This window comes from Oryzias latipes, chromosome 1 (genome assembly GCF_002234675.1).
Source record: "Oryzias latipes chromosome 1, ASM223467v1".
Lineage (NCBI taxonomy): Eukaryota > Metazoa > Chordata > Actinopteri > Beloniformes > Adrianichthyidae > Oryzias > Oryzias latipes.
The window spans coordinates 13,200,632-13,222,800 of NC_019859.2; the positions used below are offsets into that span (position 1 = coordinate 13,200,632).

General features: G+C 40.1%; 1 protein-coding gene and 1 non-coding gene across 16 annotated transcripts in view; both read right to left on the minus strand.

The window, feature by feature from the left end:
* slit2 (slit guidance ligand 2) overlaps window positions 1-22,169 on the minus strand; it is a 96,235-nt gene that overhangs the window by 17,135 nt on the left and 56,931 nt on the right. For 5 of the 15 annotated variants that reach the window (XM_020703030.2, XM_020703018.2, XM_020702992.2 and 2 more), the window contains exons 5-22: window positions 14,562-14,633; window positions 13,696-13,767; window positions 12,549-12,620; window positions 12,140-12,303; window positions 12,023-12,034; window positions 11,629-11,767; window positions 8,212-8,283; window positions 7,945-8,016; window positions 5,552-5,623; window positions 5,263-5,406; window positions 4,670-4,833; window positions 3,682-3,705; window positions 2,624-2,641; window positions 1,084-1,234; window positions 906-980; window positions 652-795; window positions 322-465; window positions 73-239 (exon numbers count right to left, since the gene is read on the minus strand). In XM_020703030.2, coding sequence (XP_020558689.2) covers window positions 73-239; window positions 322-465; window positions 652-795; window positions 906-980; window positions 1,084-1,234; window positions 2,624-2,641; window positions 3,682-3,705; window positions 4,670-4,833; window positions 5,263-5,406; window positions 5,552-5,623; window positions 7,945-8,016; window positions 8,212-8,283; window positions 11,629-11,767; window positions 12,023-12,034; window positions 12,140-12,303; window positions 12,549-12,620; window positions 13,696-13,767; window positions 14,562-14,633 — 1,778 coding nt within the window. The remainder of the gene's footprint in view (window positions 1-72; window positions 240-321; window positions 466-651; window positions 796-905; window positions 981-1,083; window positions 1,235-2,623; window positions 2,642-3,681; window positions 3,706-4,669; window positions 4,834-5,262; window positions 5,407-5,551; window positions 5,624-7,944; window positions 8,017-8,211; window positions 8,284-11,628; window positions 11,768-12,022; window positions 12,035-12,139; window positions 12,304-12,548; window positions 12,621-13,695; window positions 13,768-14,561; window positions 14,634-22,169) is intronic. The other 10 variants (XM_020703021.2, XM_020703006.2, XM_020703015.2 and 7 more) reach the window with 6 other exon arrangements.
* On the minus strand, window positions 1,761-1,865 carry mir218a-1 (microRNA 218a-1). Its single transcript, NR_107078.1, has one exon. It is a non-coding gene; the product is annotated as a microRNA 218a-1 (primary transcript).

Consider the following 22,169-nt stretch of genomic DNA (forward strand, 5'->3'; position numbering starts at 1 on the left):
GTGGATAAGTTATGGAAAAGAGTTGATGTAAACCTGTGTGCTCGAGTTAAGTTCATCCTTTTTATTTCTCACCATCTTCACAGGCAAAGTCCTGGACAGCTACGTCCTGAATAGGAATCTCTTTGAGGAAATATGGATTCTGACAGCGAGGATTTCCGGTGACGATGCGCTTCCTCCTCAGCCAATCCCCGAGCCAAGCCAGGTGACAATTGCAGTTGAATGGATTGGCCAAGAGGTTTCTTAAAAAGGAAAAGGATGAGATGTTAAAGACAGCAAAGGATTTTGCTGCTCATTTCGTGCATGCGGACTGTTTGTGCTCACAGCGTGGACAGAGAGTGCAGCGTGTCGAACGCTCCGGGGGTCATGGAGGTGACCTGGTTGTCGTAGAGTGAAAGGAGACGAACTGAACTCAGACCCACAAAGCTGCTGTTGCTCACACAGCTGATTCTGTTGCTCCTCAGCATGCTGTTCAGACACAGACACAAATTTACTAATTAGTTGTTCACAAAAAATAAAAAACCCAATATGAGAACATTAATTATGCATGCTCTTCCAATATTGGGAGTACAATGTCAGGATGCGGGACCAGATTTAAATATTTCCAGGACTCACGAAGCGTATGCATTTCAGAGTGGATGTGTGTGTACCCACAGTGTGCGGAGGCCGCCGAGTCCTTTCAACATGCTGTGGTGTATGTTCTCCAGCTTGTTAGATGTCAAGATCAGCTCATTGACCCCTGAAGCTCCTTCAAACGTACCCTCCTCTATGTCAGTGATGCGGTTGTTGCTCAGGTTGCTGCAAAGAAAAGAAAAGTGGAGATAGTTGAAAGGAGATGAGCGACCCAGTCACATGCTTCTGTGTGACTTTGGGTTGTTTCCTTTTTATATTTGCGGGACTTGACTTACATTTTCCGCAGATGAGGCAACTTTTTAAAGATCCCTGTAGCCTCGAGAACAGTGAATTCATTGTTGTTAAGACGCCTGAGAGCAACAAAAAAGAGATGAAACAGGCCAAAGGATTTCAACAACGAAGATTCTTTCACGGCACAGCTTTGAAGGGAAATGAGAAAATCAAACAACTCACAATTCAGCTGTGTACTGAGGAATGTGATCTGGTATTTTGGTGAGTTTCTGGTTGGAGCAGTCGACTGTCGTGCCCTCGCAGCGACATTTCTCAGGGCAGGCCAAGTCGGCAAAGCAGTCTCCTCCCAGTTTACTGCGGTAATCCTCCGTACCTGTTTGAATTACAACCACAATGTTACTGAAGACATTTGCAGTGCAGGAGTCAACCCCGTGCAGTTTGCTGGAACTGGGTCATAAGAAAACACAGCTAATGCTCAAAGTGTGGGGTGTGATACAATAGAGGGGTTTCTGGAACATTGAATCAGGGTTGTGCTAGTTTAGTTTTAGACGGGAATCAACCATTACTCATGATCAAATGCATTGGAGTGTAGATTTATGATATTTTATTTGTACATCACAGACTTTTAGGAGCCAGATCACACAAAGACATGTAAAGATCAACAAGTACAGACAGCCATGCACCCAAAGGAGAAAAAAAAGTGGAGTTTTTCTTTCCTGTCAGACTACTAAGAAAATGTTAGTCTTAGAAACCACAGCACACGTGAAAAAGCATCAAAAGTCAGAGCAGAAGTACGCCTGTGCAGATGCAGACTGTCATCTCTCAAAACACACACGCACAAAGACTGCAGGCAGCAACAGGAGTTTGCTGTCTCTTGCACCTTTGGCCATGCTGCAGGGATTTGCCGGGCCGTTCCATGGTGCTTGACAGAACCATGTTCCACTTTTAGGAACCTGGCAGCCACATGGTTAGATCAAGCACAAAGGAACAACCTGCTGACTGACTGCTCCTCCGCTGGAACACAGGGGTGGGAAGGACAGAGGGCAGGAGGAAGCAGGTGAGATCTAAGGACAAGAAAGGATGGGACTGTCTTTTCTTGGCATTTCCACTACAATTTCTATTAGAGAGGGAAGACAGCTACTGGCAAGAAGGAAATAGGATGGTGGTGGGGGGTCAGGAAGTGAGGGATGGAAAAAAAAAGGCTAAAAGCAAAGGATTAGGAAGAATAGAAAAATGAGGGGGGACACTTTAAGGAAGATGGCATAAAGTTTGAAAAATACAATAAATAGGAAAATGCAGATGAGAATAAAACAAAGAAAAGTGTAAAGATGAACGGTAAAAAAGAATAACAAAAAAACTAAAAAAGAGAGGACGGAAAAAAACACGAAGAAGGGTCAGGGCAGGCAGAAAAGTACCGTAAAGTGACAAAAGACGGAGAAGACAGCAACAAACAACGAAACTCACAAAGAACAGAATCAGGAGTGGAGCAGCTGCTACAGGAATGGGAGGAGAGTTACTGCAGCACTTAAATGCAAGAGAAGCTCTGACTTCTGGGTTAACACTCACATATCAACACGACACACGTCATACAGACAGAAGACAATCAAAGAAAAGTTGTTTTAAAACTTGTTTTTATTATTTTTCTGGTAGCGGGTGGTGTGCAGAGGACGGGAGGGAATTACAGAGGGGTCAGAGGTCAGCCCTGGGACGTGAGGTGAGGAGGTCAGACTTGACGGATGTGGTTTGTGTGTGCGTTACTTACAGCCAACATGGTGTACTCCTTGATTTTGTTAGAAAGGCAGTAGAAAAAAAGAAAAAGGGGTTTTATTTGAACAGAAAGGAGAAAAAAGCACGGGAGGGTAGGAAAAGGTGCAACACGTGCCGCAGGTTGCAGGCTGTCCCGCTCAGTGATTCACTGAGAATTATGACTGACCTGTCAGTTGTGAGAGTCGTGATGGTATTAAATGGTAAAAAGTACATCTGGAATAGATCTAATAAAATCTATTTCTTGGAGATGTTGAAACTAAAACTATAAATAATCCACTAAACTCTTTAAATGTACCCCAAAAAAACTCCAACAAACATAAAATGTAATGGGAATTTGATTGAAGTGATTTTTGATGATATTGATTGAGGAGTGTAATATCTATCATGTTCCACAGAACAGGACACGTTTATTGAACTTTTCAGCCAGAAATGTTCTTGAATTATGCAGCCTTGCCCTGCATGTGGCATATGGTCTTTGAAACCTCTGTACCCCCCCTAGTGAGCTGCAGAGTTAATGACTACAGTGAGCGTGCACGCACACACACCCACCCAGCCCTCCTCCGTATGCGGCTCTGGTAATGACCGCCTTTAGTCCTGCTACTGATCTCAAATGCATGCGTGATTTGCATATTTCTCAGCACCCCTCTGAGCATGGCGACTGGGTGACCTTTTGATGTTCTGCAGCGAGAGGCACAAACACAAATGCTCGCAGGCACACACTCGCACTGTGGCCATCATTAGATGTGCTAAGAAGCCCGGAGGAGGAGTGCAGTCTCCATGATAACTACATGGATGGTCTAATTGCGTACAGTACTGCACAAAGTGGCCTGCAGACACCAAACTGATCTTATTGATCCTCCAATCAGCTTTTCATCAAAAAGCAGGTGCGTGATGCATCACAACCTGATTTTAACCACAAAATTAAGTGTTTTAGCTCGTAAAAGAGTGTAAGTCGAGGCGAGTCACTTAAAGTGCCGTGAGTATGCAGAGAGTGAGCAAACAGTGTCTGAAGCACACACACACCAAAACACAATCATGCTCAGAGTACAATACCTGGGATGAAATACTGTTCTCTAGCTAACGGAGAAACAGAGAGTCAAAATTAAGATCAACAAATGACTAGAAGGCTAGACGAAAAGATAACAGCAGCCACATGTGTGGGTGAAAATAAAGAAATGTTGCGCTTTTGCGGTTAGTAGAAAGAGGCCGAAGGGAAACCTCAGCAGGAAAACACAGAATGAAAACAGAGGTGAGGAAAGTTTGTCATAAGTTGGATGTTTGGGGATCTGGATGTACACATTTGATTGATCAACTACAAAGGAGTCAAGCAGCTTTTAGAACTATAAAGTTCAGAGTTCCACTGAGGGTTAAGCTTAAGGTTAAACGAAGTGAGTTGTTGTGTGAAACATGGCTCCTCTGTGGAGTGTTTAAACAGCTGGAGAACATCTCCTGATTCAAATACTTAGTGGGCTGCTGTGCAGCCAGCACTACATACCAAACCTTCTTGTTGTTGTCTGACTGTGGCTCTTTTCAATTGTAGCTTCTAACGTAATCACAATGAAACGATCAGCGATTCACGATACATTCCTTTCTTGTCACGAACAGAGCTATCCTCTGTACTGTATTCAAACTTATCAAAAATCTCTTAATACTTAACCATTTAATAGGTATTGTGATACTGTATTTGTGTCTGACATAGTAGCAAAGAAGCGAAACTATCAAAGCTGAAATGAGCGAGGTGATTCAGATTTTTTTGTTTAAACTGTACATTCTGAAGATTAACTTCAACCGTTTAACAACAAAAAGATTATCTATAATGTAGTTTTCTTTGTTTTGAGTTAGTTACTTAATTAAAAAAAATCCATTTGTTCTTATTTTAAGTTTTATTTTTAACTATCTGAAGTTCTACAAAATTTAACTGAAGAGAAGCAAAATGTTGAGGCCAGGAGTGAAGGACCTTTTTTTCTTCATTTTGTACTGTGTTTGCCTCTGCTTTCACTATTTCAATCAAACTTTTCCATGACTCTCTTGGAGTTCTAACCTGAGCAGCGGAACTTCTTGCTCTTGATCTGTCCGATTCGTTTGTTGGCGAGCCGGCGTGGGCTGGTGCATCGGGCGCCGCTCGTCTCAATGGGGTTGTCCTGCAGGTAGTCAGCCAGCCACTTCAGGTGACAGTCACAGATAAAGGGGTTTTGGGCTAAGTGGCTAAATCACCCACATGCAAAAAAAACAAACAAAAAAAAAAACAAAAACATAAAAAAAACTTTAATAAAATAAGTGAAAACACATTAATGAACTGTTAGAACGGTATCTAATAAATATGTGCATTCAAAGCTATCAACATTTTCAGAAAAATATTAATTTTGCAAAAAGTTTGTTTCACAGAGTTACATCGTATTGAATATAAATGTAATAGATAAAAAAGATACTAATGAAACTTTTTACTGATGTTTCCATTCAATTTATTTAATCTGAGGCTTTCTCTAAGAGCCTGATGATTTTGGCATTTTAGGTTTTTATCTATACACATGTTCAGAACTCCAGTAATGCAGTGCTTTAAATAGTTTTATTATTATTTTCATCCTCTATTCACATCCTCTGGCAGTTGTTAGTTAAATGTGTGTGTTTACATACAGGGTTTGTATGGCTCTCAAAGATGAGAAGGTCCCCTTGGCAATGGTTTGGAGCTTGTTGTCATACAGTGAGAGCAAATTGAGGTTATGAAGATCCTGGAATGCGTCCACGCGCAGACATGCTATTTTATTGGCGTTTAGTAAGCTGAAAAAAGAAGCAAAATTTGGGGTGAAATTAAAATCTTTTCTATTATTTTGAAATCTCTGATTGTTAAAACATGGAGAACAACATTTCCACTCAACCCAAATCTCTTTATCTGTTTCTAATATTCGTGTGAGTGTGAACTTACAGCAGCTGCAGAGAAAACAGTCCTTCAAACAGACCCTTGGAAATCTCTGTGATCTTGTTCCCATATAGAACCCTAAAGAGAAAAAAAACCCTTATCTATATCAGGTGACAAACTGAAATAATTCTTATCCAAGAAAGTACAACATACACAAGCATCCCTTGTGTTAAACCTCAATTTTCTGCTCATAAACGTTTTCTGTTTGTCGATTTACAGACAATTTTTTTGCAAAGTCACTGCCATGTTAAGGCAGTGAGAGAAAACAAAGTAAAAAATATAAAAAATTGTAACTTCCCTAAGTCAATCAAAAAGAGGATTAATGAATTTAAGAAGATTTTCCTTCCTTAATTTTAGTGTTTAACTTAAAGATGGATGGAAAAAAGACGGGTTTATATAAATTATTTAAACAATCCCATGTCAATTAATCCCTTCACGCTGTATGTCTCTAATTTGCAACATATCGTTTAATACAGGACTCCACTAATACTATGGTCACTTATCCCAAAATGTCACAACATAAATTGGTGTTTTTCAGCTAATACAGCATGTTGCGGCATTTGTAATCAGTCGCATTTTTACATGGCACGGTGCAGAATGGATGCTTTTTATCTATCCCTGGGCTACCTAGAACTATGGCTGTCTCCGGACGCCCACTGTCCGGAGACAGAGCTGCAAACCGGCTACCACCGACCTGTGGCTGCTCAGCAGTCGCCTGATTTTGTAATGGCATCATCCCCGTCTGACTTCCGCCGTCTACATTCATGACCACGCCAACAATTTAAAAAAAAATCAGGAGGCAGAATAAATTCTGCCGATGCCTCCCCATCGTGACTGCGGCATTAATTTAGAATAACCATGAAAAGAAAAACTACTGAAGAATATTTTTTAGCATAATTGGAAATACATTCAGGCATGAAATGGTTAAAATAACTTTTGTTCACATTTACCAAAGGATTTGTTCTGCAGTAAAGAAGTCAAAAATTCATCTAGATGCTTGTGGATCTATAATTTTCAGATCACAAACATTTCCTCTCATGACCAATTAATCAGTCATCTCTATGCTCCACTCTCAGTTATAGAAGCAGTGTAAACAGGAATGTTTTTAGATTAGGGCTTTATTCCACAAAGCAGAGACCAAATCCCTGGGAGACCCTGAAACAGTGCTCACACTTCATTGGAGGATGGACGCCTCATTTGTGCCTCACAGACTCACCACCTCTTCTGTGGATCTACATGTGCAAACACAACTCAATTTTACATGCTCTCACCTAACACTGACACACAAAGAATGCACAGAGCCAGCTTAATGTGAAAGCCACGTTGTATGTGGTGCGTCAGCATGAATCCATGTGTCCCATTATGTCTGTGGTGAGTGTGTAATGAGGTGACAGCAAACCTCCATTCAGCAATTCAGCATTTATGAATTATTGACTCTGGGAGGAGGAGACCTTAACATAATTCTTTCATCAAGTAACTTGCTCCCTGTTTTTGTTCCTCTCCCCTTCTTCTGTTGTTAAACTTCACATGCAAAGCAGATGGTCCAGGACTATAAACTCCACTGTTCTGTTGAAACATTTTCACAAAAAATGAAAGTTTCCTTTTTGTTGTTTGTTAATTTTCTAAAGGAATGATGACACACTTGGTGTAAAAAAAAAAAGAAAAACAGCTTTAAACTAATGAATGCAAAGAAATGATTGGCATGCGAAAATCTAATAGAAAATAGTACGGTTTTTCTTTTTAAGGTTGATGAGCAACACCTTTAAGTTATAGCTAGTTATAGTTGGTTATTGGAATATAGAGAATGCTGGTTTTATGAATGTTAATGTGGGAACAAATAACAGTGGTTCGTTTTGGAAAGCTGGAGTGTAACAATTTACATTCAGTGTGCGCTAGATCCAAGTTTCCTTTAAGTCGTTACATACTGTAAATGATTTTGCATCACAAATTGATGCTGCAGCGCCTTGCAATCCTGTAAATGGCTTTTCAAGTACACAAACCTTTAAAGGAGCAAAATGCTGAGGACATCCAGCTGCAAAGTTCCATGCTACAACCTTTAGCTCATCTGTCTTCGCACACAAAACTTGCATTTAAAGATGTACAACTTAAAGGTCACGCGTACATAAAGTCGTATTTCAGTACACTTAGGTAGTACCCAGGGGAAGAACTCAGTCTCCTAACCACAAAACTGTGGAAATCAAAGCTTATCTTCCTTAGAAATTCTTTGCATATTCACAGTTAAGGATTAGATTTTTTTTTAAAGAGCTGTGCAATTGTAATTGACATTAAATAAGCTAAAATTAATGATTCATTTTTGGGTACAGATACAAAGTGGGCTGTAATGAAGGCTTCACATGGCTCTGACTACATCTTGGGTGCAAACAACACACAATACTCACAAAGAGTTGAGGGAACGCAGGCCCTGGAAGGCATCTGAGGCCAGCTCCGATATCTGATTATTGCTCAAGTCTCTAAAAAACACGTAAAAGGCAAAAAGGAAATGAGAAACAGAGGAGCAGAGAACGAAGATGGAGAGAGTGAACAAGAAAGGCTTGCAGAAAGCGCAACAAAGGGGTCAAAACAAGGCGCAGAGTTATCAGCAGAAAGTTTTTAATGGATGGCTGACAGGATAAAAAAAAAATCCACACTTGCTCTGATCTACTCACATCCTGCGCAGCCTCTTATAAGGAGAAAAGGCCCCAGCTGGGATCACCTTGATGGCGTTCTGCTCCAGTCGTCTGGAACCAAACATACACACAGCCATTGAGAAGAGACATTAACATTTCCCTATCACCGCCCAATCTCTGGACTGCTGTTGCTCATTTCCAGAGGCTGTAGCTGCAGGGAACATTTCCCTGATAAGGCACTTTGATGGCTCTAGCCAAAGTCTGACATTTCTCTGATCTCCTGCCCTTGGTAACATGTGAACACGGACACACAAACACAGAGGGAGTACAAACACATACTTTCCTATCTGAGCAGTGTTCCATCAAGTGCCAGTCTGACTCATTGTCTGTCAGGCGAAACAAAATAAACCAAGTAGTAAGTGTGAAGAAGAGGGAGGGAAAGAATAATAGAGAAATCCAAACAACTAAACATTTCTCATGTAAGAGGGCCACTGGTGCAGCTGGTCACTTATGAGGCCGAGTCTGGTTCTGCTGGAGGTTTCTCTATTCTCTTTCATTTTGAAGTTTTCCTCCCCTCATTCACACAACTGCATTCTGGGTACGGCAGGTTGCATTGGATATGTTTGCGAAGCTCCTTGAGACAACCTTGGTTGTGAATTGATGCTCCACTCAAGCTCCACTCCAATGAAAACAGTGTTTTTAACATGTTTTTGCGGCATTTTTCTCTTGCAGGACATATATTAGGGAGATTAAGCTAAAAATTGCATTTCTGAGTATTTTTAAATCAAATTGCTGTGAATTAGAAGCAGACAAAAAAATGCTGTTGGAAAAAACTTGTAGCAGTGAAATAGGGGCAACAGTCGTCAGGGTACAAACTCCCTGCTTTGCTCCATCTGATGCATCTACTCGCATATGAGAGGATTCGTGTATGTCTTTGTTTTCAAAGAGAAACCAAATTAAAATGCTAATCAGTCTTACACATTAAAATCGTACACAGCGCCAACAGTCCCGCCATCAACTCAGAGATGAATTTCAAACGAATTACTGCCGTTCTGTGGAAACTTTGTTAAGGAAAATGATGAAATAAATGATAAATTTGGCTAAAAATGGTTTAATCATAAATAAAAGACCACTGGGAACACTTTTAAAATAGATCAAAAGATGATTGGAGTGGGACTTTAAAAGAAAAAAAAAGAAACAATGGTAGTTTGTTTCAGTCACAATCATTATGTTTTTGTCTGCATCAGAAAAACGTTCATTAAAATAAGGCTTTATGTTTTGACAGTTATAATATACCCCCAGAAAGAGTTTCAGAATCTCTCATTAATGAACATGAAATTTTGCAAATGTAAAGGAGAAGAAGAATATTTTCTTTCATTCCAATATAATGTGAGGTCACTGGTTAAATGATAAAGATGAGCCCATTGTATCAGAGATAAAACAAGAATTTGTTCGCTTCTCCCAGACGTGGCCTGTAATCAACCCCAGATATGGGGTTGATCAGTTCATATCTGCATTTTCCACCAACAGAGTTGACATTTTAGTGGTTGGTGACCCGACATTTTACACCATCAGCATGACAGCCAAATGCACTCTCTGGCTATCTCTGGAGGTTTCAGCTATGATTCTCTCGCTCCCACTGGTCCAACTTTCCGACAGTTTGTCAAAAGCTTCAACACACAAAAAAAAAAGAAAACACAAAAAAAAAAAATCCCACTCTGGACTTACAGCATCAACATTTTTAGAGACGATCAGAAAAGTACTATAGGTATCGAGAAACATCTGTAAGATTGCCTCACAGTAAAAGAAGTAGCCTAAAATAGGAAAGAGGAAACACTTACAAGAAAAGACTAGAAAATAACAAAAACATTTGTCCATGGAGCAAATCGTTTTTTTACTTAGAAAATCACACAATAAAATATCAACATTTTGAAAGAAAGCATTCAAAAAACTATCTGTTAGATAGAATTAGATGAACTGGAATGTTATACAGCCTTGTAAATGCTTTTTTCTAATTTTAAGTAAATGGTTTGTATTTTTGAGCCTTTATGAACCTAATTGTAGTTCCTTTCAATTACAGGGACAAAATAAGAATATGATCTTAGATAAACGATCACAATGAATAGCAGTCTAACTTGTCAATATTCATTGAACTTTAAAATATCATCCGTAAAATTAAACCAGAAATTTCAGTGCAATTTGTTTTTTTTTGAGTCTTAAATCAAGTTTTTCTATTGTTTAGAGTATGGAGCAACAGGAGTTTGACTAATTTTAATAATAATTTCTTTTTTCTAGATTGTAGCTCTTAAAGAGACAAAAATTCTTGAGTAAGTTGATTTTAAGAAGAGCTTGATAAAATGTAATAAAACAACTTAAAACCTGGAAACATTTCTTGAATGTCTAAACGTGGTTTTAAATCTTTGAAAGTATTAAATAGTGTATGGAATGAACAGAACATTTACAGATCAGTCGTGGATGATAACAGTTTGTCTCATAAAGCTCTCTTCTTTTGTAGGGGTCTGCAGAAAGATGTTGAAGACAAAGCTAAAAGGGAGCAATGATGTTTACATGAAAAAGATGAAGAGTAAGCTCCCAGAGAACAATGTGTGGGTTGTGTGGTCAGGGATGAAGAAGATTACGGGGTTCAAGGAAAAGTGGGATCAAACTAATGGAAACCTGTGGAGAGCTAATGAGCTGACTATGTTTTTTAATAGACTCAGCTCAGAAGTGAGATTAACATTCTCCTCCTCTGCCTCAAGCAGACTATGTCTCCTTTCTTGATACGATTCACATCTTGTAAAAAACAGTCAGACTTCAAAACATAACCATCTTCGCCATCCACATCAGAATAGATTGTTACGAGGGAAAGGTGGGTGTACTCCTCGTAGTTTCTTCTACCTTGTAGAACCGTAACTTGCTTTTGCAGTGGTGGGGTGAATCGTTGGAAAGCAAAAAGCTGATTACACACTGTTGGCTTGTGCTTTGGAGCAGCTCATTAAATCAGATGAATGTGCAAAGAACAACACAAACGTTATGTAGAAAACAGAGATGTCCATAGAATGCAGCAAACTTTTTGTCTTGAGTTCCTGAGCATGTAACTGCATATAATGACTTTTGTTTTAGCTCTGCTTTATTTTTTTCCCTCTTGATTCTGACTATTAGACACCAGTATGGAATTTCAGATTAATCTCTAAATTGTTTTACCCCTCACTCCTCTTCTATTCCCTCAAAAGGGAAAGTACTGCATGAGCAGACATTCTAATTTCACAGATGTATGCTTTTATTTCTCTACGCACACACATATGCAGAAATGCTAAAACAGAAAGGCGGAGGAGGACAAAAGGAAAAAGATTGAGAGGTGCAAAGTGAAACAGCAAGATTTCTGAGGTTTGACTGAGACTTTCATGCAGTTTAAATGAATTGTGAAGCAACAGTGTGGAGTGTCCCGTGTCTTACATCTCAGTAATGGTTTCGGGAAGGTTGGTGGGTATTTCTGTCAGGCCCTTTCCTCTGCAGTCCACAATGTTGTTGCTGCAGGTGCAGGACTCTGGGCACTGTAAAACACTGCAGGAGGAAGATGATGACGACTGGTGACCTACACAAAGACAGGGAGCCAGTAAGATCCATGATTAGGTTTTTGTATGATTACAAAAAATCCTTTGCCCCTTTTTATGAAACAGCATTTAAAATTAAAATAAAACTGCATCGGACGGACAAATTTATAAAGAAAGACACCATTTCTGAAATGTAACTTTAGATGTTACTGGATTTATGGCAAACAGATTAATATTTGAGTAAATGCAATGTCAAAAAATAAAGAGAAGCCATGCAAAAGAAGATAAATACTGACCTTCAACCGCATCTTGAAAAGCATGAGCAGAAGAAGGAGCAAAGATATGACGCAAAAGATACTTTTGCTGTTGAGAAACAGTAAAAAAGCACACAAGCATGAGCGATCTCAACCTACCTGTGCACACAAACTCCTTCTTCTGCACCTCAGCCACATTATGCCCCCTCAAATGCGGAGGAGACATGCACTGCGTGTAAAGACCCAGGCGGGGGCGCTGTCGCAGCCACTCGGAGAGCCAGGCTACATGGCAGTCACACTGCAGGTTGTTGGAGTGCAGGCGGCTGGGCAGAGATGAGGCGGGAGGGAGGAGAGGAGGGGATTGGGGAGTATTTGACAGTGACAGTGAAGGGAGGGAGAACAAAAGTGATGAGAGCAGGTGGAGGAAGAGGAAGCAAAACAAATTTGACGGCGGGGTAAACAAGAGTGGTGGTGGGCGGAGGAGAGAAAGTACAGGTCAATCAATGGATTGAAGGATGACGGATCAATTCTTTATCCCGTTTTGTTGACCAAATGTGTTGTCACTTACAAAGTCCTGAGTTTTGGCATGTGATTGAAGCTGGCCACAGACAGACGGCTGATGTTGTTGTTATTAAGGGTGCTAAGGATAAAAGGACAAATCAATACATAAATACATTTTAACAAAACTTCATATTCCAAACATTGTAAAAAAAAAGTTTTCTAGGACATAGTTTCTGTAGAGCGGTAGGAGTTCATTAGAAATTCACCTCTGTCTTGTGCTGGCACGGAGTAAGCCCACCTTCATCCCCATTACCCATCTGTTGACACGCTTTCCCACTAGCCTACAGCCTCTCAAAACCCCAACCTAACATTAGCGATGTCACAAAAATGGCGAGCAACATTGGAGCTATCCAGCCGTACAGTTTTGAGCCAGATGCCAGCTCAGACGAGGAAAACAAAGACGTACATGGGTATAGTCGTCTTCCATCCCATAAGAAGCAATCAAAGCAGGCTGCTTGAGGCCAGTTGTGGTTTCTAAATTCCAACTACAAGCTTTTCTAATGGCATTTTTTTCATCTGCTCCTGATTCACCATGATTTGAATAAAGCAATTCTCAGAAATGCAAACAATCTTAATTTCCTTTCAACATGGCCTCCATCATGCTCTTTAAATCCCATTGTTTTTGAAGAGGATGCTTACTTAAGTTCCAATGGCATTGATTTAACCTCTAAAGATATGTTTATGCAAATAAAGCTCACTTTAACATCTGAAATCTGCCTGCAGATGCTCTCCTCTGCAATGGAAGGTAAGACTGGAAGGTTTCAGCCGCACACATTTGAACTCATAATTAATTTCCACTAAAGTTTTACCAACTCTGTAAATCTCCTATGGTCACCAATACTAAGAAACATGTAAATATTATGTTTTTCGTTAAATGTGTTTTTTAAAATAAAAATTCTCAATAAAGCCCTGCAGTTTTGTTATTTTCAGAGGACAACACTTGAAGTTGTTTTTGTCAAAGGTTCTGCAGTGGAGCAGCCTTTGCTGTCGGTAACAATAATGACTCAAAAATTAACTGACGATACAGTGAAGACAGTTTCACTTAAATAGAAATTAATATAAATTTTAAAAGAAAAGATTAAGATTGCATTTAATTTCTGGTTAACCAACTGTTAAAAGAAACTGCCCTTTTGACTGAGTAAGTTTGTACTCACAGCACTTCCAGGTCACGTAACGCTCGGAAAGCTCCATCCTCAATACAGCTGATGTGGTTGTAGTCCAACTGGCTGCACACATGCAGGGACAAAAGAAAAGCTGATGATGTATAGATTTCTTACAGTAGATCTTCAGAACTACTGAGGATAATAGATCAGCTCTCCAAGAAAACTCATCCTCAACCCTTCTCTGTCTCCTTTACGCTCACTTTCACTCCTCTGAGTCACAATGCCTTGCAGATGCGCTCCTGAATCCTTTTCTATTCTTTTCCTATCTGACACCTAATGTGGACGCACTTCAACTCACATCGTTTCCCTGTCTCTGGCTCTTTCTGGGAGCAGCTTTGTTGAAACAATTTAATTAAGACATAAGGACAGTAAATCATGTGCGCTCCCTTGCATTCTAGTGCACACACTCGCTCTCACACACACATTTACAAACACGCACCTAATCCTTGTCCTTTTAAAATAATTGCATGGCATTTAAAAAATTGTCTGATGCGAGAGGAAAAAAAATCAGCAGGCAGGGAATTACTAAATAAATCAATATTTATAGAACTTTACTGCTGGGCAGTTGCTTTACCAATGAAGTAACCAACAATCAGCAATTATATTAATTATGACTGAGCCGAAACAAAGAGAAAGCAGGAAAATGCCAGCAGTGTGGCACACAAACACACACACACTAGTGCTAATTAGGAGAGGGTGCCAGTCAATACAGCAAGCAGGAGGCACATGACATTTAACACAATTAAATATTGATGCACAGGCACTTAGGATGTTCCAATAACAACACGCACACAGGTATGAATGCACTCTTCCACATGCTGTATGTGCAGAAGAAGTTTCCCCAGAGGGACACTTACAGGTTCTTGATTTCTACAGCTCCCCTAAAGGCTTTCCTTGGAACTCCCTGTATCTGGTTCTCGCTGAGGTCGCTGGAAGGTGAAGCAGAAAGGGAGAGAAAAAAAAAAGATGATTTGGTACCAAATTAAGTCAAAAATTCTCACTGAGCCACTTTGCAGCACAAGTCCTTGATGCAATCACGAAATTGCAGCAGTGCAAGATAGATCATCAGCAAAAGCAAGTTTCTCGCAGGGAGAAGCCTACTCCATTAAATGCAATCAGTTATCTCTTTTTAACCCCTAAGCCGCCATCAGAAATCTATCTCTGACCGGTATTCTCCTATCCAAGGCCAGATGCAGTTCAACTGCAATCATGAAAGCTGTGGTGAGGCAGCTTTATAGGAGCCTGTAGGGGGCAGTAGTGATCTCTGCTCCATTTACTCCCATTTATCCCCACCTACCCCACCCTCTGCCTCTGACTGATGGATGTGTGTGTGTGTGTGTGTGTGTCTGTGACCATTTGGGGTTTGATATTTAATTTTCAGCCACTTTAACCAAGTTGCAGCTTGGACAGCAGCACACTGAGACGCACGCACAGCAATATAAATACACACAAACACGTGAACAGGTGTCAGGCAGAAACACAGCGCCGCATTCCAGCAAGTTAAATGCAAGCAATCAGGGGTTGGCGAGCAACTTAATTTAGTGAAGGACACTCACATGCAGGTGCCGAGGGATGCACACGCAAATAGTCACACCAGCAGAGGTGTTAATCCCATTCGTGCACATGTGCACATATAAATACATAAATGAGGTAAAAGCTCAAGCACGACAATTACTTCAGCTCATACATGAAAGGACACAAAGAAGTAAAAATGTTGCACAACGTGTCTGTGGGTTCCTGAGTGTGCGTGCACACATCAATCAATTTCCAGACTGCCTTTCTGACCTTTCACCAATGACTTTCCGGCTCCTGACCCCAACTGTACCCTCCGCAGTGCTAATCAGCTAACAGCTAATGTGCACATTCCTCAGATTCCTGCAGTTGTGATCATATAATCAGCTCTGCAGGCATCATCGATCTCCCTCCCATGTCCCCACCTGCTGCGTCTCAACGGCATCTGAAATTTCATTTGTTGCATACATAAAGAAAAGGGGGAAAAATGACCAAACAAAGGTTGTTAAAAATTAAAGCTGGCAGCTTTAAACATCTACTATTCTTAGCCTTAGTCCCCTTCATGTCCGACTGAAATAACAAAACTGGCGGTTTCTACACACCACGCATGTGGGAGCACCGGGCTCATTGATTGACAGCGTGGACTGCAGGGGCACAAAGCAGCCGTGTAAGCACACTCTCCACGGTTAACTACAGCTTATCAGAAAAGAGTCATATGTTGCAAGTTTGATCAAGATTTTTAAAAAATCAATCATTTTAAATCTTCAAGATAAGAATTGTAGCTGAAAACTCTGTCACTGTAGTTGAATTTTCAAATGAAAACATGCGTTTTATTGTTAACGACGTCAAAACTGCAGAGATGTTGGCCACAAAGCAGCGTCAACTCAAGATATCTACATCCAGTAATAAAGCAAACATTTGACTTGAGCTGACATTTGATCGTTCAAACGTTCACATCTGGGAGGACTAAAACACGCATGCCTTCCATGCTGTCTGAAGCCAAAAACAGCCAACAAGGTTATGGAATTTGATTTTACAAACAAGGACAGATGGTGTTTCGTTTTTTGCAGTTTTACATGCACACTGTATAAACACTCGTGCCAGATATATTTTAACAAATAACACACACACACGCACACTTTGGGTCATGTAAACTGATACTATTCCTGGAGGACAAAGAGAAAGCAGACGTACCTTTAAAAATCCTAAAACAAACACTCAGTAAAATGCGCCGTAACTCCACACACACAAGTGTGTTCAGATCTTTTTTTGGTAGCAGATGAGTCTGTGTGTGTTTGAGACCACACACGAACCTGACTTTTGTGTGTTTACAAGCACTTTTGCCATGGAGACACGCAACACTATCAATTGAGCAACACAAATATGATAAACATAGAGAAGGAGGATCTGACAAAAAGACAGTAAGACAATCCACAGAATCATCTACAGTTTAGATTTGATTAGAGGAATTTTTGTGCGGATTTGGTTTTGGAAATTCGTACATTCAAAAGTTTAAAAAGTGATTATTTTGACCATTTTTGTGCCATAGACACTTTAAATTACTCTTAAATGCATTTTTGGAAGGAAATGTTTAACATTGTGGTCTTTTTTCCCCCCTTCACTGATGGTGGATCAGTCCTGTTGAAATAAGACAGCCTGAAGGGCATCATTATTTATTTAGCGTATAAAGACCTGATGCAACAGGTGTTCAACATATCTAAAGTCTACTTGACACTTAAGTTGTGCATTATTGTGGAAGCTTTAAATGATCTTGAATCTAGAAAATTGGTTATTACTATTTTTGACTTCTTATCCTTGACAAATGAAAAGAAATGTGCACACAAAGACTACCACACACACCCCTGCCCCCTCACAGTTACATGCATGTGATTCTGCAATTCAGAGTGGCTTTGGATCTCTTGAAAAGATGCAGAAAATCTCTCTAAACCTCATTTTTTCACAAAAGACCACCACAGATGGAGGCTGAATAGCGAGTTGTACGCACATTAAGAAACGGACTTATCATGGACTTCAGCCTGGATTTTCTTTTTCAGTTTGCTGCTGAGACGCCTTCATTCACTCTTGCTAAATGTTCAACACCACCTCTAAGTCTTTCTTTTCTTTAGCTTCCTCTCCTTTAACCTCTTCCTTTTCATCTTCCTCTCTGCATCCTTTCTGTCTACCCTAGAGTGGGTTTGTTTTCGGACTTCCTTAAGATTTAACCCCTCACCTGTGCCCCTGTGCCTAGACTGGGAGGTTAGCTTCATTAAATGAGGCTCCAACTGAGCCCAGTGTGTTTGTGTGTGTGTTTGTGTGTGTGGGTGTGTGTGTGTGTGTATGCACGTATAAGAGGAGGGACAAAGTGTATATGCTTTTAAATGAAGGGGGCCGGAGGTTTAGGACCCACACAGAAACCATATCATGCTGCTAAGTTAAAAACTTCTCTGAAAGCGGAGGCGGAACAAACCCACACACAGGTTCACTGTCCCAGACACACTGCAGCGAGAAACCGACAGCTGACAGCCTGCATTCATGACGGGAGGCAAGAAAACAGACTTCAATAAGTGTGTGCATACACAACTGTGACAGACAGAGCTCAAAAAGTGGGAGTATGAAATATTTTTGGGGTTGTTTATGGTTAAAAAAAATTCTCCTTAAATTGTTATTTTAACAATTAAGATAGTGTCAAAGCACTCCACAATATATATATATATATATATATATATATATATATATATATATATATATATAAATAAAAATCCTCAATTATTAAAGGTCTAATCTATTTCAGTCTAGAATGATTCCAAAAAATATCATAGACACACTGCAAAAACAGAAAAACCTTTGTTTCAAGTAAAAGTGCCTAAAAGCAAGGGTCTTTTTTTTTAGCTTTCCTAAGTAAAAAAAGTAAAAGAAAATTGGAAAAGTAACCCTTGCAACAAAAAACAATCTTATCAAGAAAGTCTTTCAATAGTAACATATTCTAGGTTTAAGGAAACATGTCTGTGACCAGAACTTTTTTCTTAAGATGAGAAATGTTGATGAGACAATTTTTTCTAACCTGGCAAGTTTTTTTTTGCTTTTTTAAAAGAACGTTTTTCAAAATTTTAATAATTTTTTACTTATTTCATCCGGGCCTGTTTTTGGAGTGTAATTATTTTAGATTATGTGCCATAGAACAAACAACAGATTAAATCAGAAGGATTTGTGGTGTAATCCACATAATGAAAGCAAAAAGCAACAATGGCAAGAAAGAATCCTTAATGAAGAAACCTTCAGCAGAATCAAGCTTCTTGAAATATAGAGGAAGCTGAACAAAGCAGCTGTGAGCTGAGAAGTAAAGTGAAGGCAGCTCTTTACCTTGATTTAAATGCAGGAAATCGGAGTATAGAATGCACTGCATTCCTAATAGCTGTATGCGCTGCACTCGTTTTTCCTTTTATGGTTAAACGACAAGAACAGAACAGAAAGCTTGACTGAAGCGTCTTGCAGGTGATCAGAGGGAACTGCATTAAGTCTCAGTCTCCAAAGTCTGATCCCTTTCTCTTTGATTGATCTTTTTCCTCTTTCAGCAGCTGGCTGAAACACCCAACACTGCAGTTTGCCATCATCAGAAAAAAAAATGAGGCTGCTGGTGCACAGATGCCCAAAAATGTTTTCAGTTTTAAAGAAAATAACTTTTATTTGTAAAAGTCTCTTCGATGTCATCCGCTTTCTTGCCTATTTTTCTCACCTCTGGTGGCCCGCGGTGTGTGTATGCGTGCACTTAAATGTGTGTGTGTGCCTGATAGAGTCAGGTCTCGAGTGTTAAGAGCTTAGTGCTGCTTTTCTAAAGGGTCTTTTTTATAGTGAGAGGGGCTTTTGACACCCTCCGTGTCTAAGAAGACCTGGGCATGAAAGAGCTGCTCTCAATTCTCACACATCCTGCCCTTATCCTCTCCCCTCCACCCTGCTCTTTCTCTCTGGCAGTGGACACACACATATACACACTCACTCCGTTGCCCACGGTTGTACAGTTTCTGAATCTCTTTTGTATAGGACCTACTGCCATGAGATTCTTCCCAGGTCTGGTAAAAGTGGGGGTTCCCGTGGAGGTGTGTGAGCATGTGTGGCTGGGTACAAGCTGGCAGAGCAGTAAACTAATCATCTTGTTCAAATCCCTTTCGGAGAACCTAATCCTATTAACCATAAGAATGTATGAATAGGCAAAGATGGAGCTGGAAAGGAAAAAAAAGATTAAAAAAAAGAAGAAGAGGTGAGAAATAGGAAAGGTGGACAATAAAACAGATATTAAATAACTGATTTGGATTTTTAGAAAAAACAAAAACTGTTCAGGATAGCCGGAGAGATTGACTTTTTTGTGTGTATTTGAATGCATCCTGCTGCTAATTCAGACAGCCGCTCCATTAGCGATCCCCCAAAGATCACACTCCTGCGAGCAATTAAAAGGAGAAAGACTTTCCAAAAAAAAGGAGGAGGAGGAGGAGAGGAGGCTCTCTGATGACAATATAAGGGAAACCAAACCCGCTGAGCTCTAAACGGAGAATACAGGTTTGTCTAACATGATACATTCCTGAATTCTCCATGCACGATGGGCTGCATGGTCATGTGGTTGGCCCCGGTTCAAATCCCAGCTGGGTCCTTTCTGTGTAGAGTTTGCATGTTCTCCCTGTGGAGTGGTCTTCAGGCCCTCCGGCTTCCCCACAGTCCCAAAAAAAGCATGCTTCATGGGTTCATTGGTGATTCTGGATTGTCCCTTGTGGTTGTCAGTGATGGACTGGCAAACTGGGTGTACCCTGCCCTCAGCCGACAGAGGCTGGATAGGCTCCAGCATCCTAAACAGGAATTATCAAAATTTGATGGACAAATGTATGACATACAAGCAAGATTACATGAGCCAGAAACCTGTAATCATCAATAAAGTTTTTCTTTAAGATGATTTTGCCACCTACACCAAAACCCTCCAACACAGATCTGCTCCACCGTCTTTCAGTGAGTCTCCTCTAAACAAATATTGACTTTGCTTGTGAATGACAGATCTGCAGCTCCCCCGCTTTCCTCCCGTCTCATTGTCTTCTCCCAATATTCACCATCACGTCTTACACGCATACTTTAAATGCCAGGTAACAGGGTTGCTATGGATACTGGAACAGGGTAAACACTTTAAGCGACACTTTGACTTGACGGAGGGGATGTGTCCCAGTTGTGCGTGGTTCAATGCTTCCTCCATCGCGCTGTAACTATCGCAAAGATTGTGAAACCTGTGATTGTAAGGTTTTTATTCTGCTGAGTGGATGAATCTGTAAAAGCAGACTGATGACGTTGTTTTTCTGACCAGGAACAGATTAGTCAGAGGTCTGAGATCATGACATCACCAGAAATGTTTACACGCGTAATTATAGACAAGTGAGAAATACATCTGTTAAACCACACACACACTTATGGAGGGGAAACAGACAGTGGCTTGCAGTAATACAATAATTGCATATGAGGATAGTTGAAAAGCATTTAACTGGAAGGCTGTAATGTTTATATTTATAGCTAAAGCTGTCTCAACAGAAATTCCCATCATGCTCTGCACCTGTGCTCCTTTAAACTTTAAGAGATGTTTCTTTCGTCATGTTTCAGTTTTGTCAAAGGTTTGAGCTGTTTATTAATAAACTAGCTGTTCCTGTTAAAGTCCTTCAAAACCACCCCACCCCAGTTAAACCAAAATAAAAAAAAATATTCACTTTATCTATAAATCTAAATATAGGAAAAAATTTAAACATGCAGCATTGGGAATGTTGTGGATTAGTAATATAAGCATTTTACACATTGATCTAATTTTGGTTGGTGTTGCCTTATATCTGCTCTGAGCTGATGTCATTTAAATTTCCACACCGTCTGTATTGACAGAGTCTTTCTGCTCGGTAGGACTTTGTGTTTAAGATGATCATGGCATGTAACTGTGAGGATTTTGCTGTTTTGACTTTAGTTACGTATTTTCTTTTTTTTTGTTCTTGTCAAGCTCTGTTATCAGGTTTTGTGTCCCCCCCGTCACAGTCAAGTTAACAATGATCTTCAGTGTATTTACGTGTCTGGTTTGGGTTCATGGTGGTCAGGTCATCTGCATTATCACCCTTTTGTTTCTCCCTTTATTTCATGGTTTTGTCCCGCCTGGTCCCCTGCACTTTGGATTCTTCACCCAACAGTTCCATTAACAGAGAAAAGTAAGCGCAAGCTCACTGTCAATCTGTTTTTGTCAGACCTTCTTTATTCTACTAATGCAATACACCTGTTTTCAGGGACCAGCATTTCCTGTCACTTTTCACACAAGAGTCCACTTTAACCAGTAGAGAGCACACTCAAAGCCCAATTTGTCATCACCCCTTCTTGATCTCACATTCTGATCTCAAAAGCAAAAACTAAAATTCCATGTTACTGTAGTACTGTACTAATAAATGTCTCCTATCTCCTCCAAAAAGACAAACATCAAAGCTCTTCAGCTTCAACCTGTATTTTTGCGGCACTATAGATGGGGACAACTTTCTAACGCATTACAAAAGTTGGATTTGTTGGTGATTTAATCATGATGTGTGCAGCCATTTGCAGGGATCGTGTATTATTCCAGAATAATTTGACCAGTTTCAATACTTGACTTTGCAAAATTATTCTTGATGTCAGGCTGCTCACATCTCTATCTTTGTATTGATTTTTCCTAAAGTCATTTTGCCTTCTTTCTCTTCATACACCTGCACTGTTGCAGCAAATGCCTTAAAGTCAGCTGACGAAGTAGGAAGAACAATGTAGGACCACAATATCAACATTTTCAATGTAGGTCTACAAAGCAGTGGTGTGTCCGTCAGTCACATCCTCTGGCCTGTTGTAATCACTGAAAGTTTCCAAACCTTTTCTGCATTTTCTGTAAAATATCTTTCTTTTGTGGCTTTTAGATATCTGAACATGTGCTT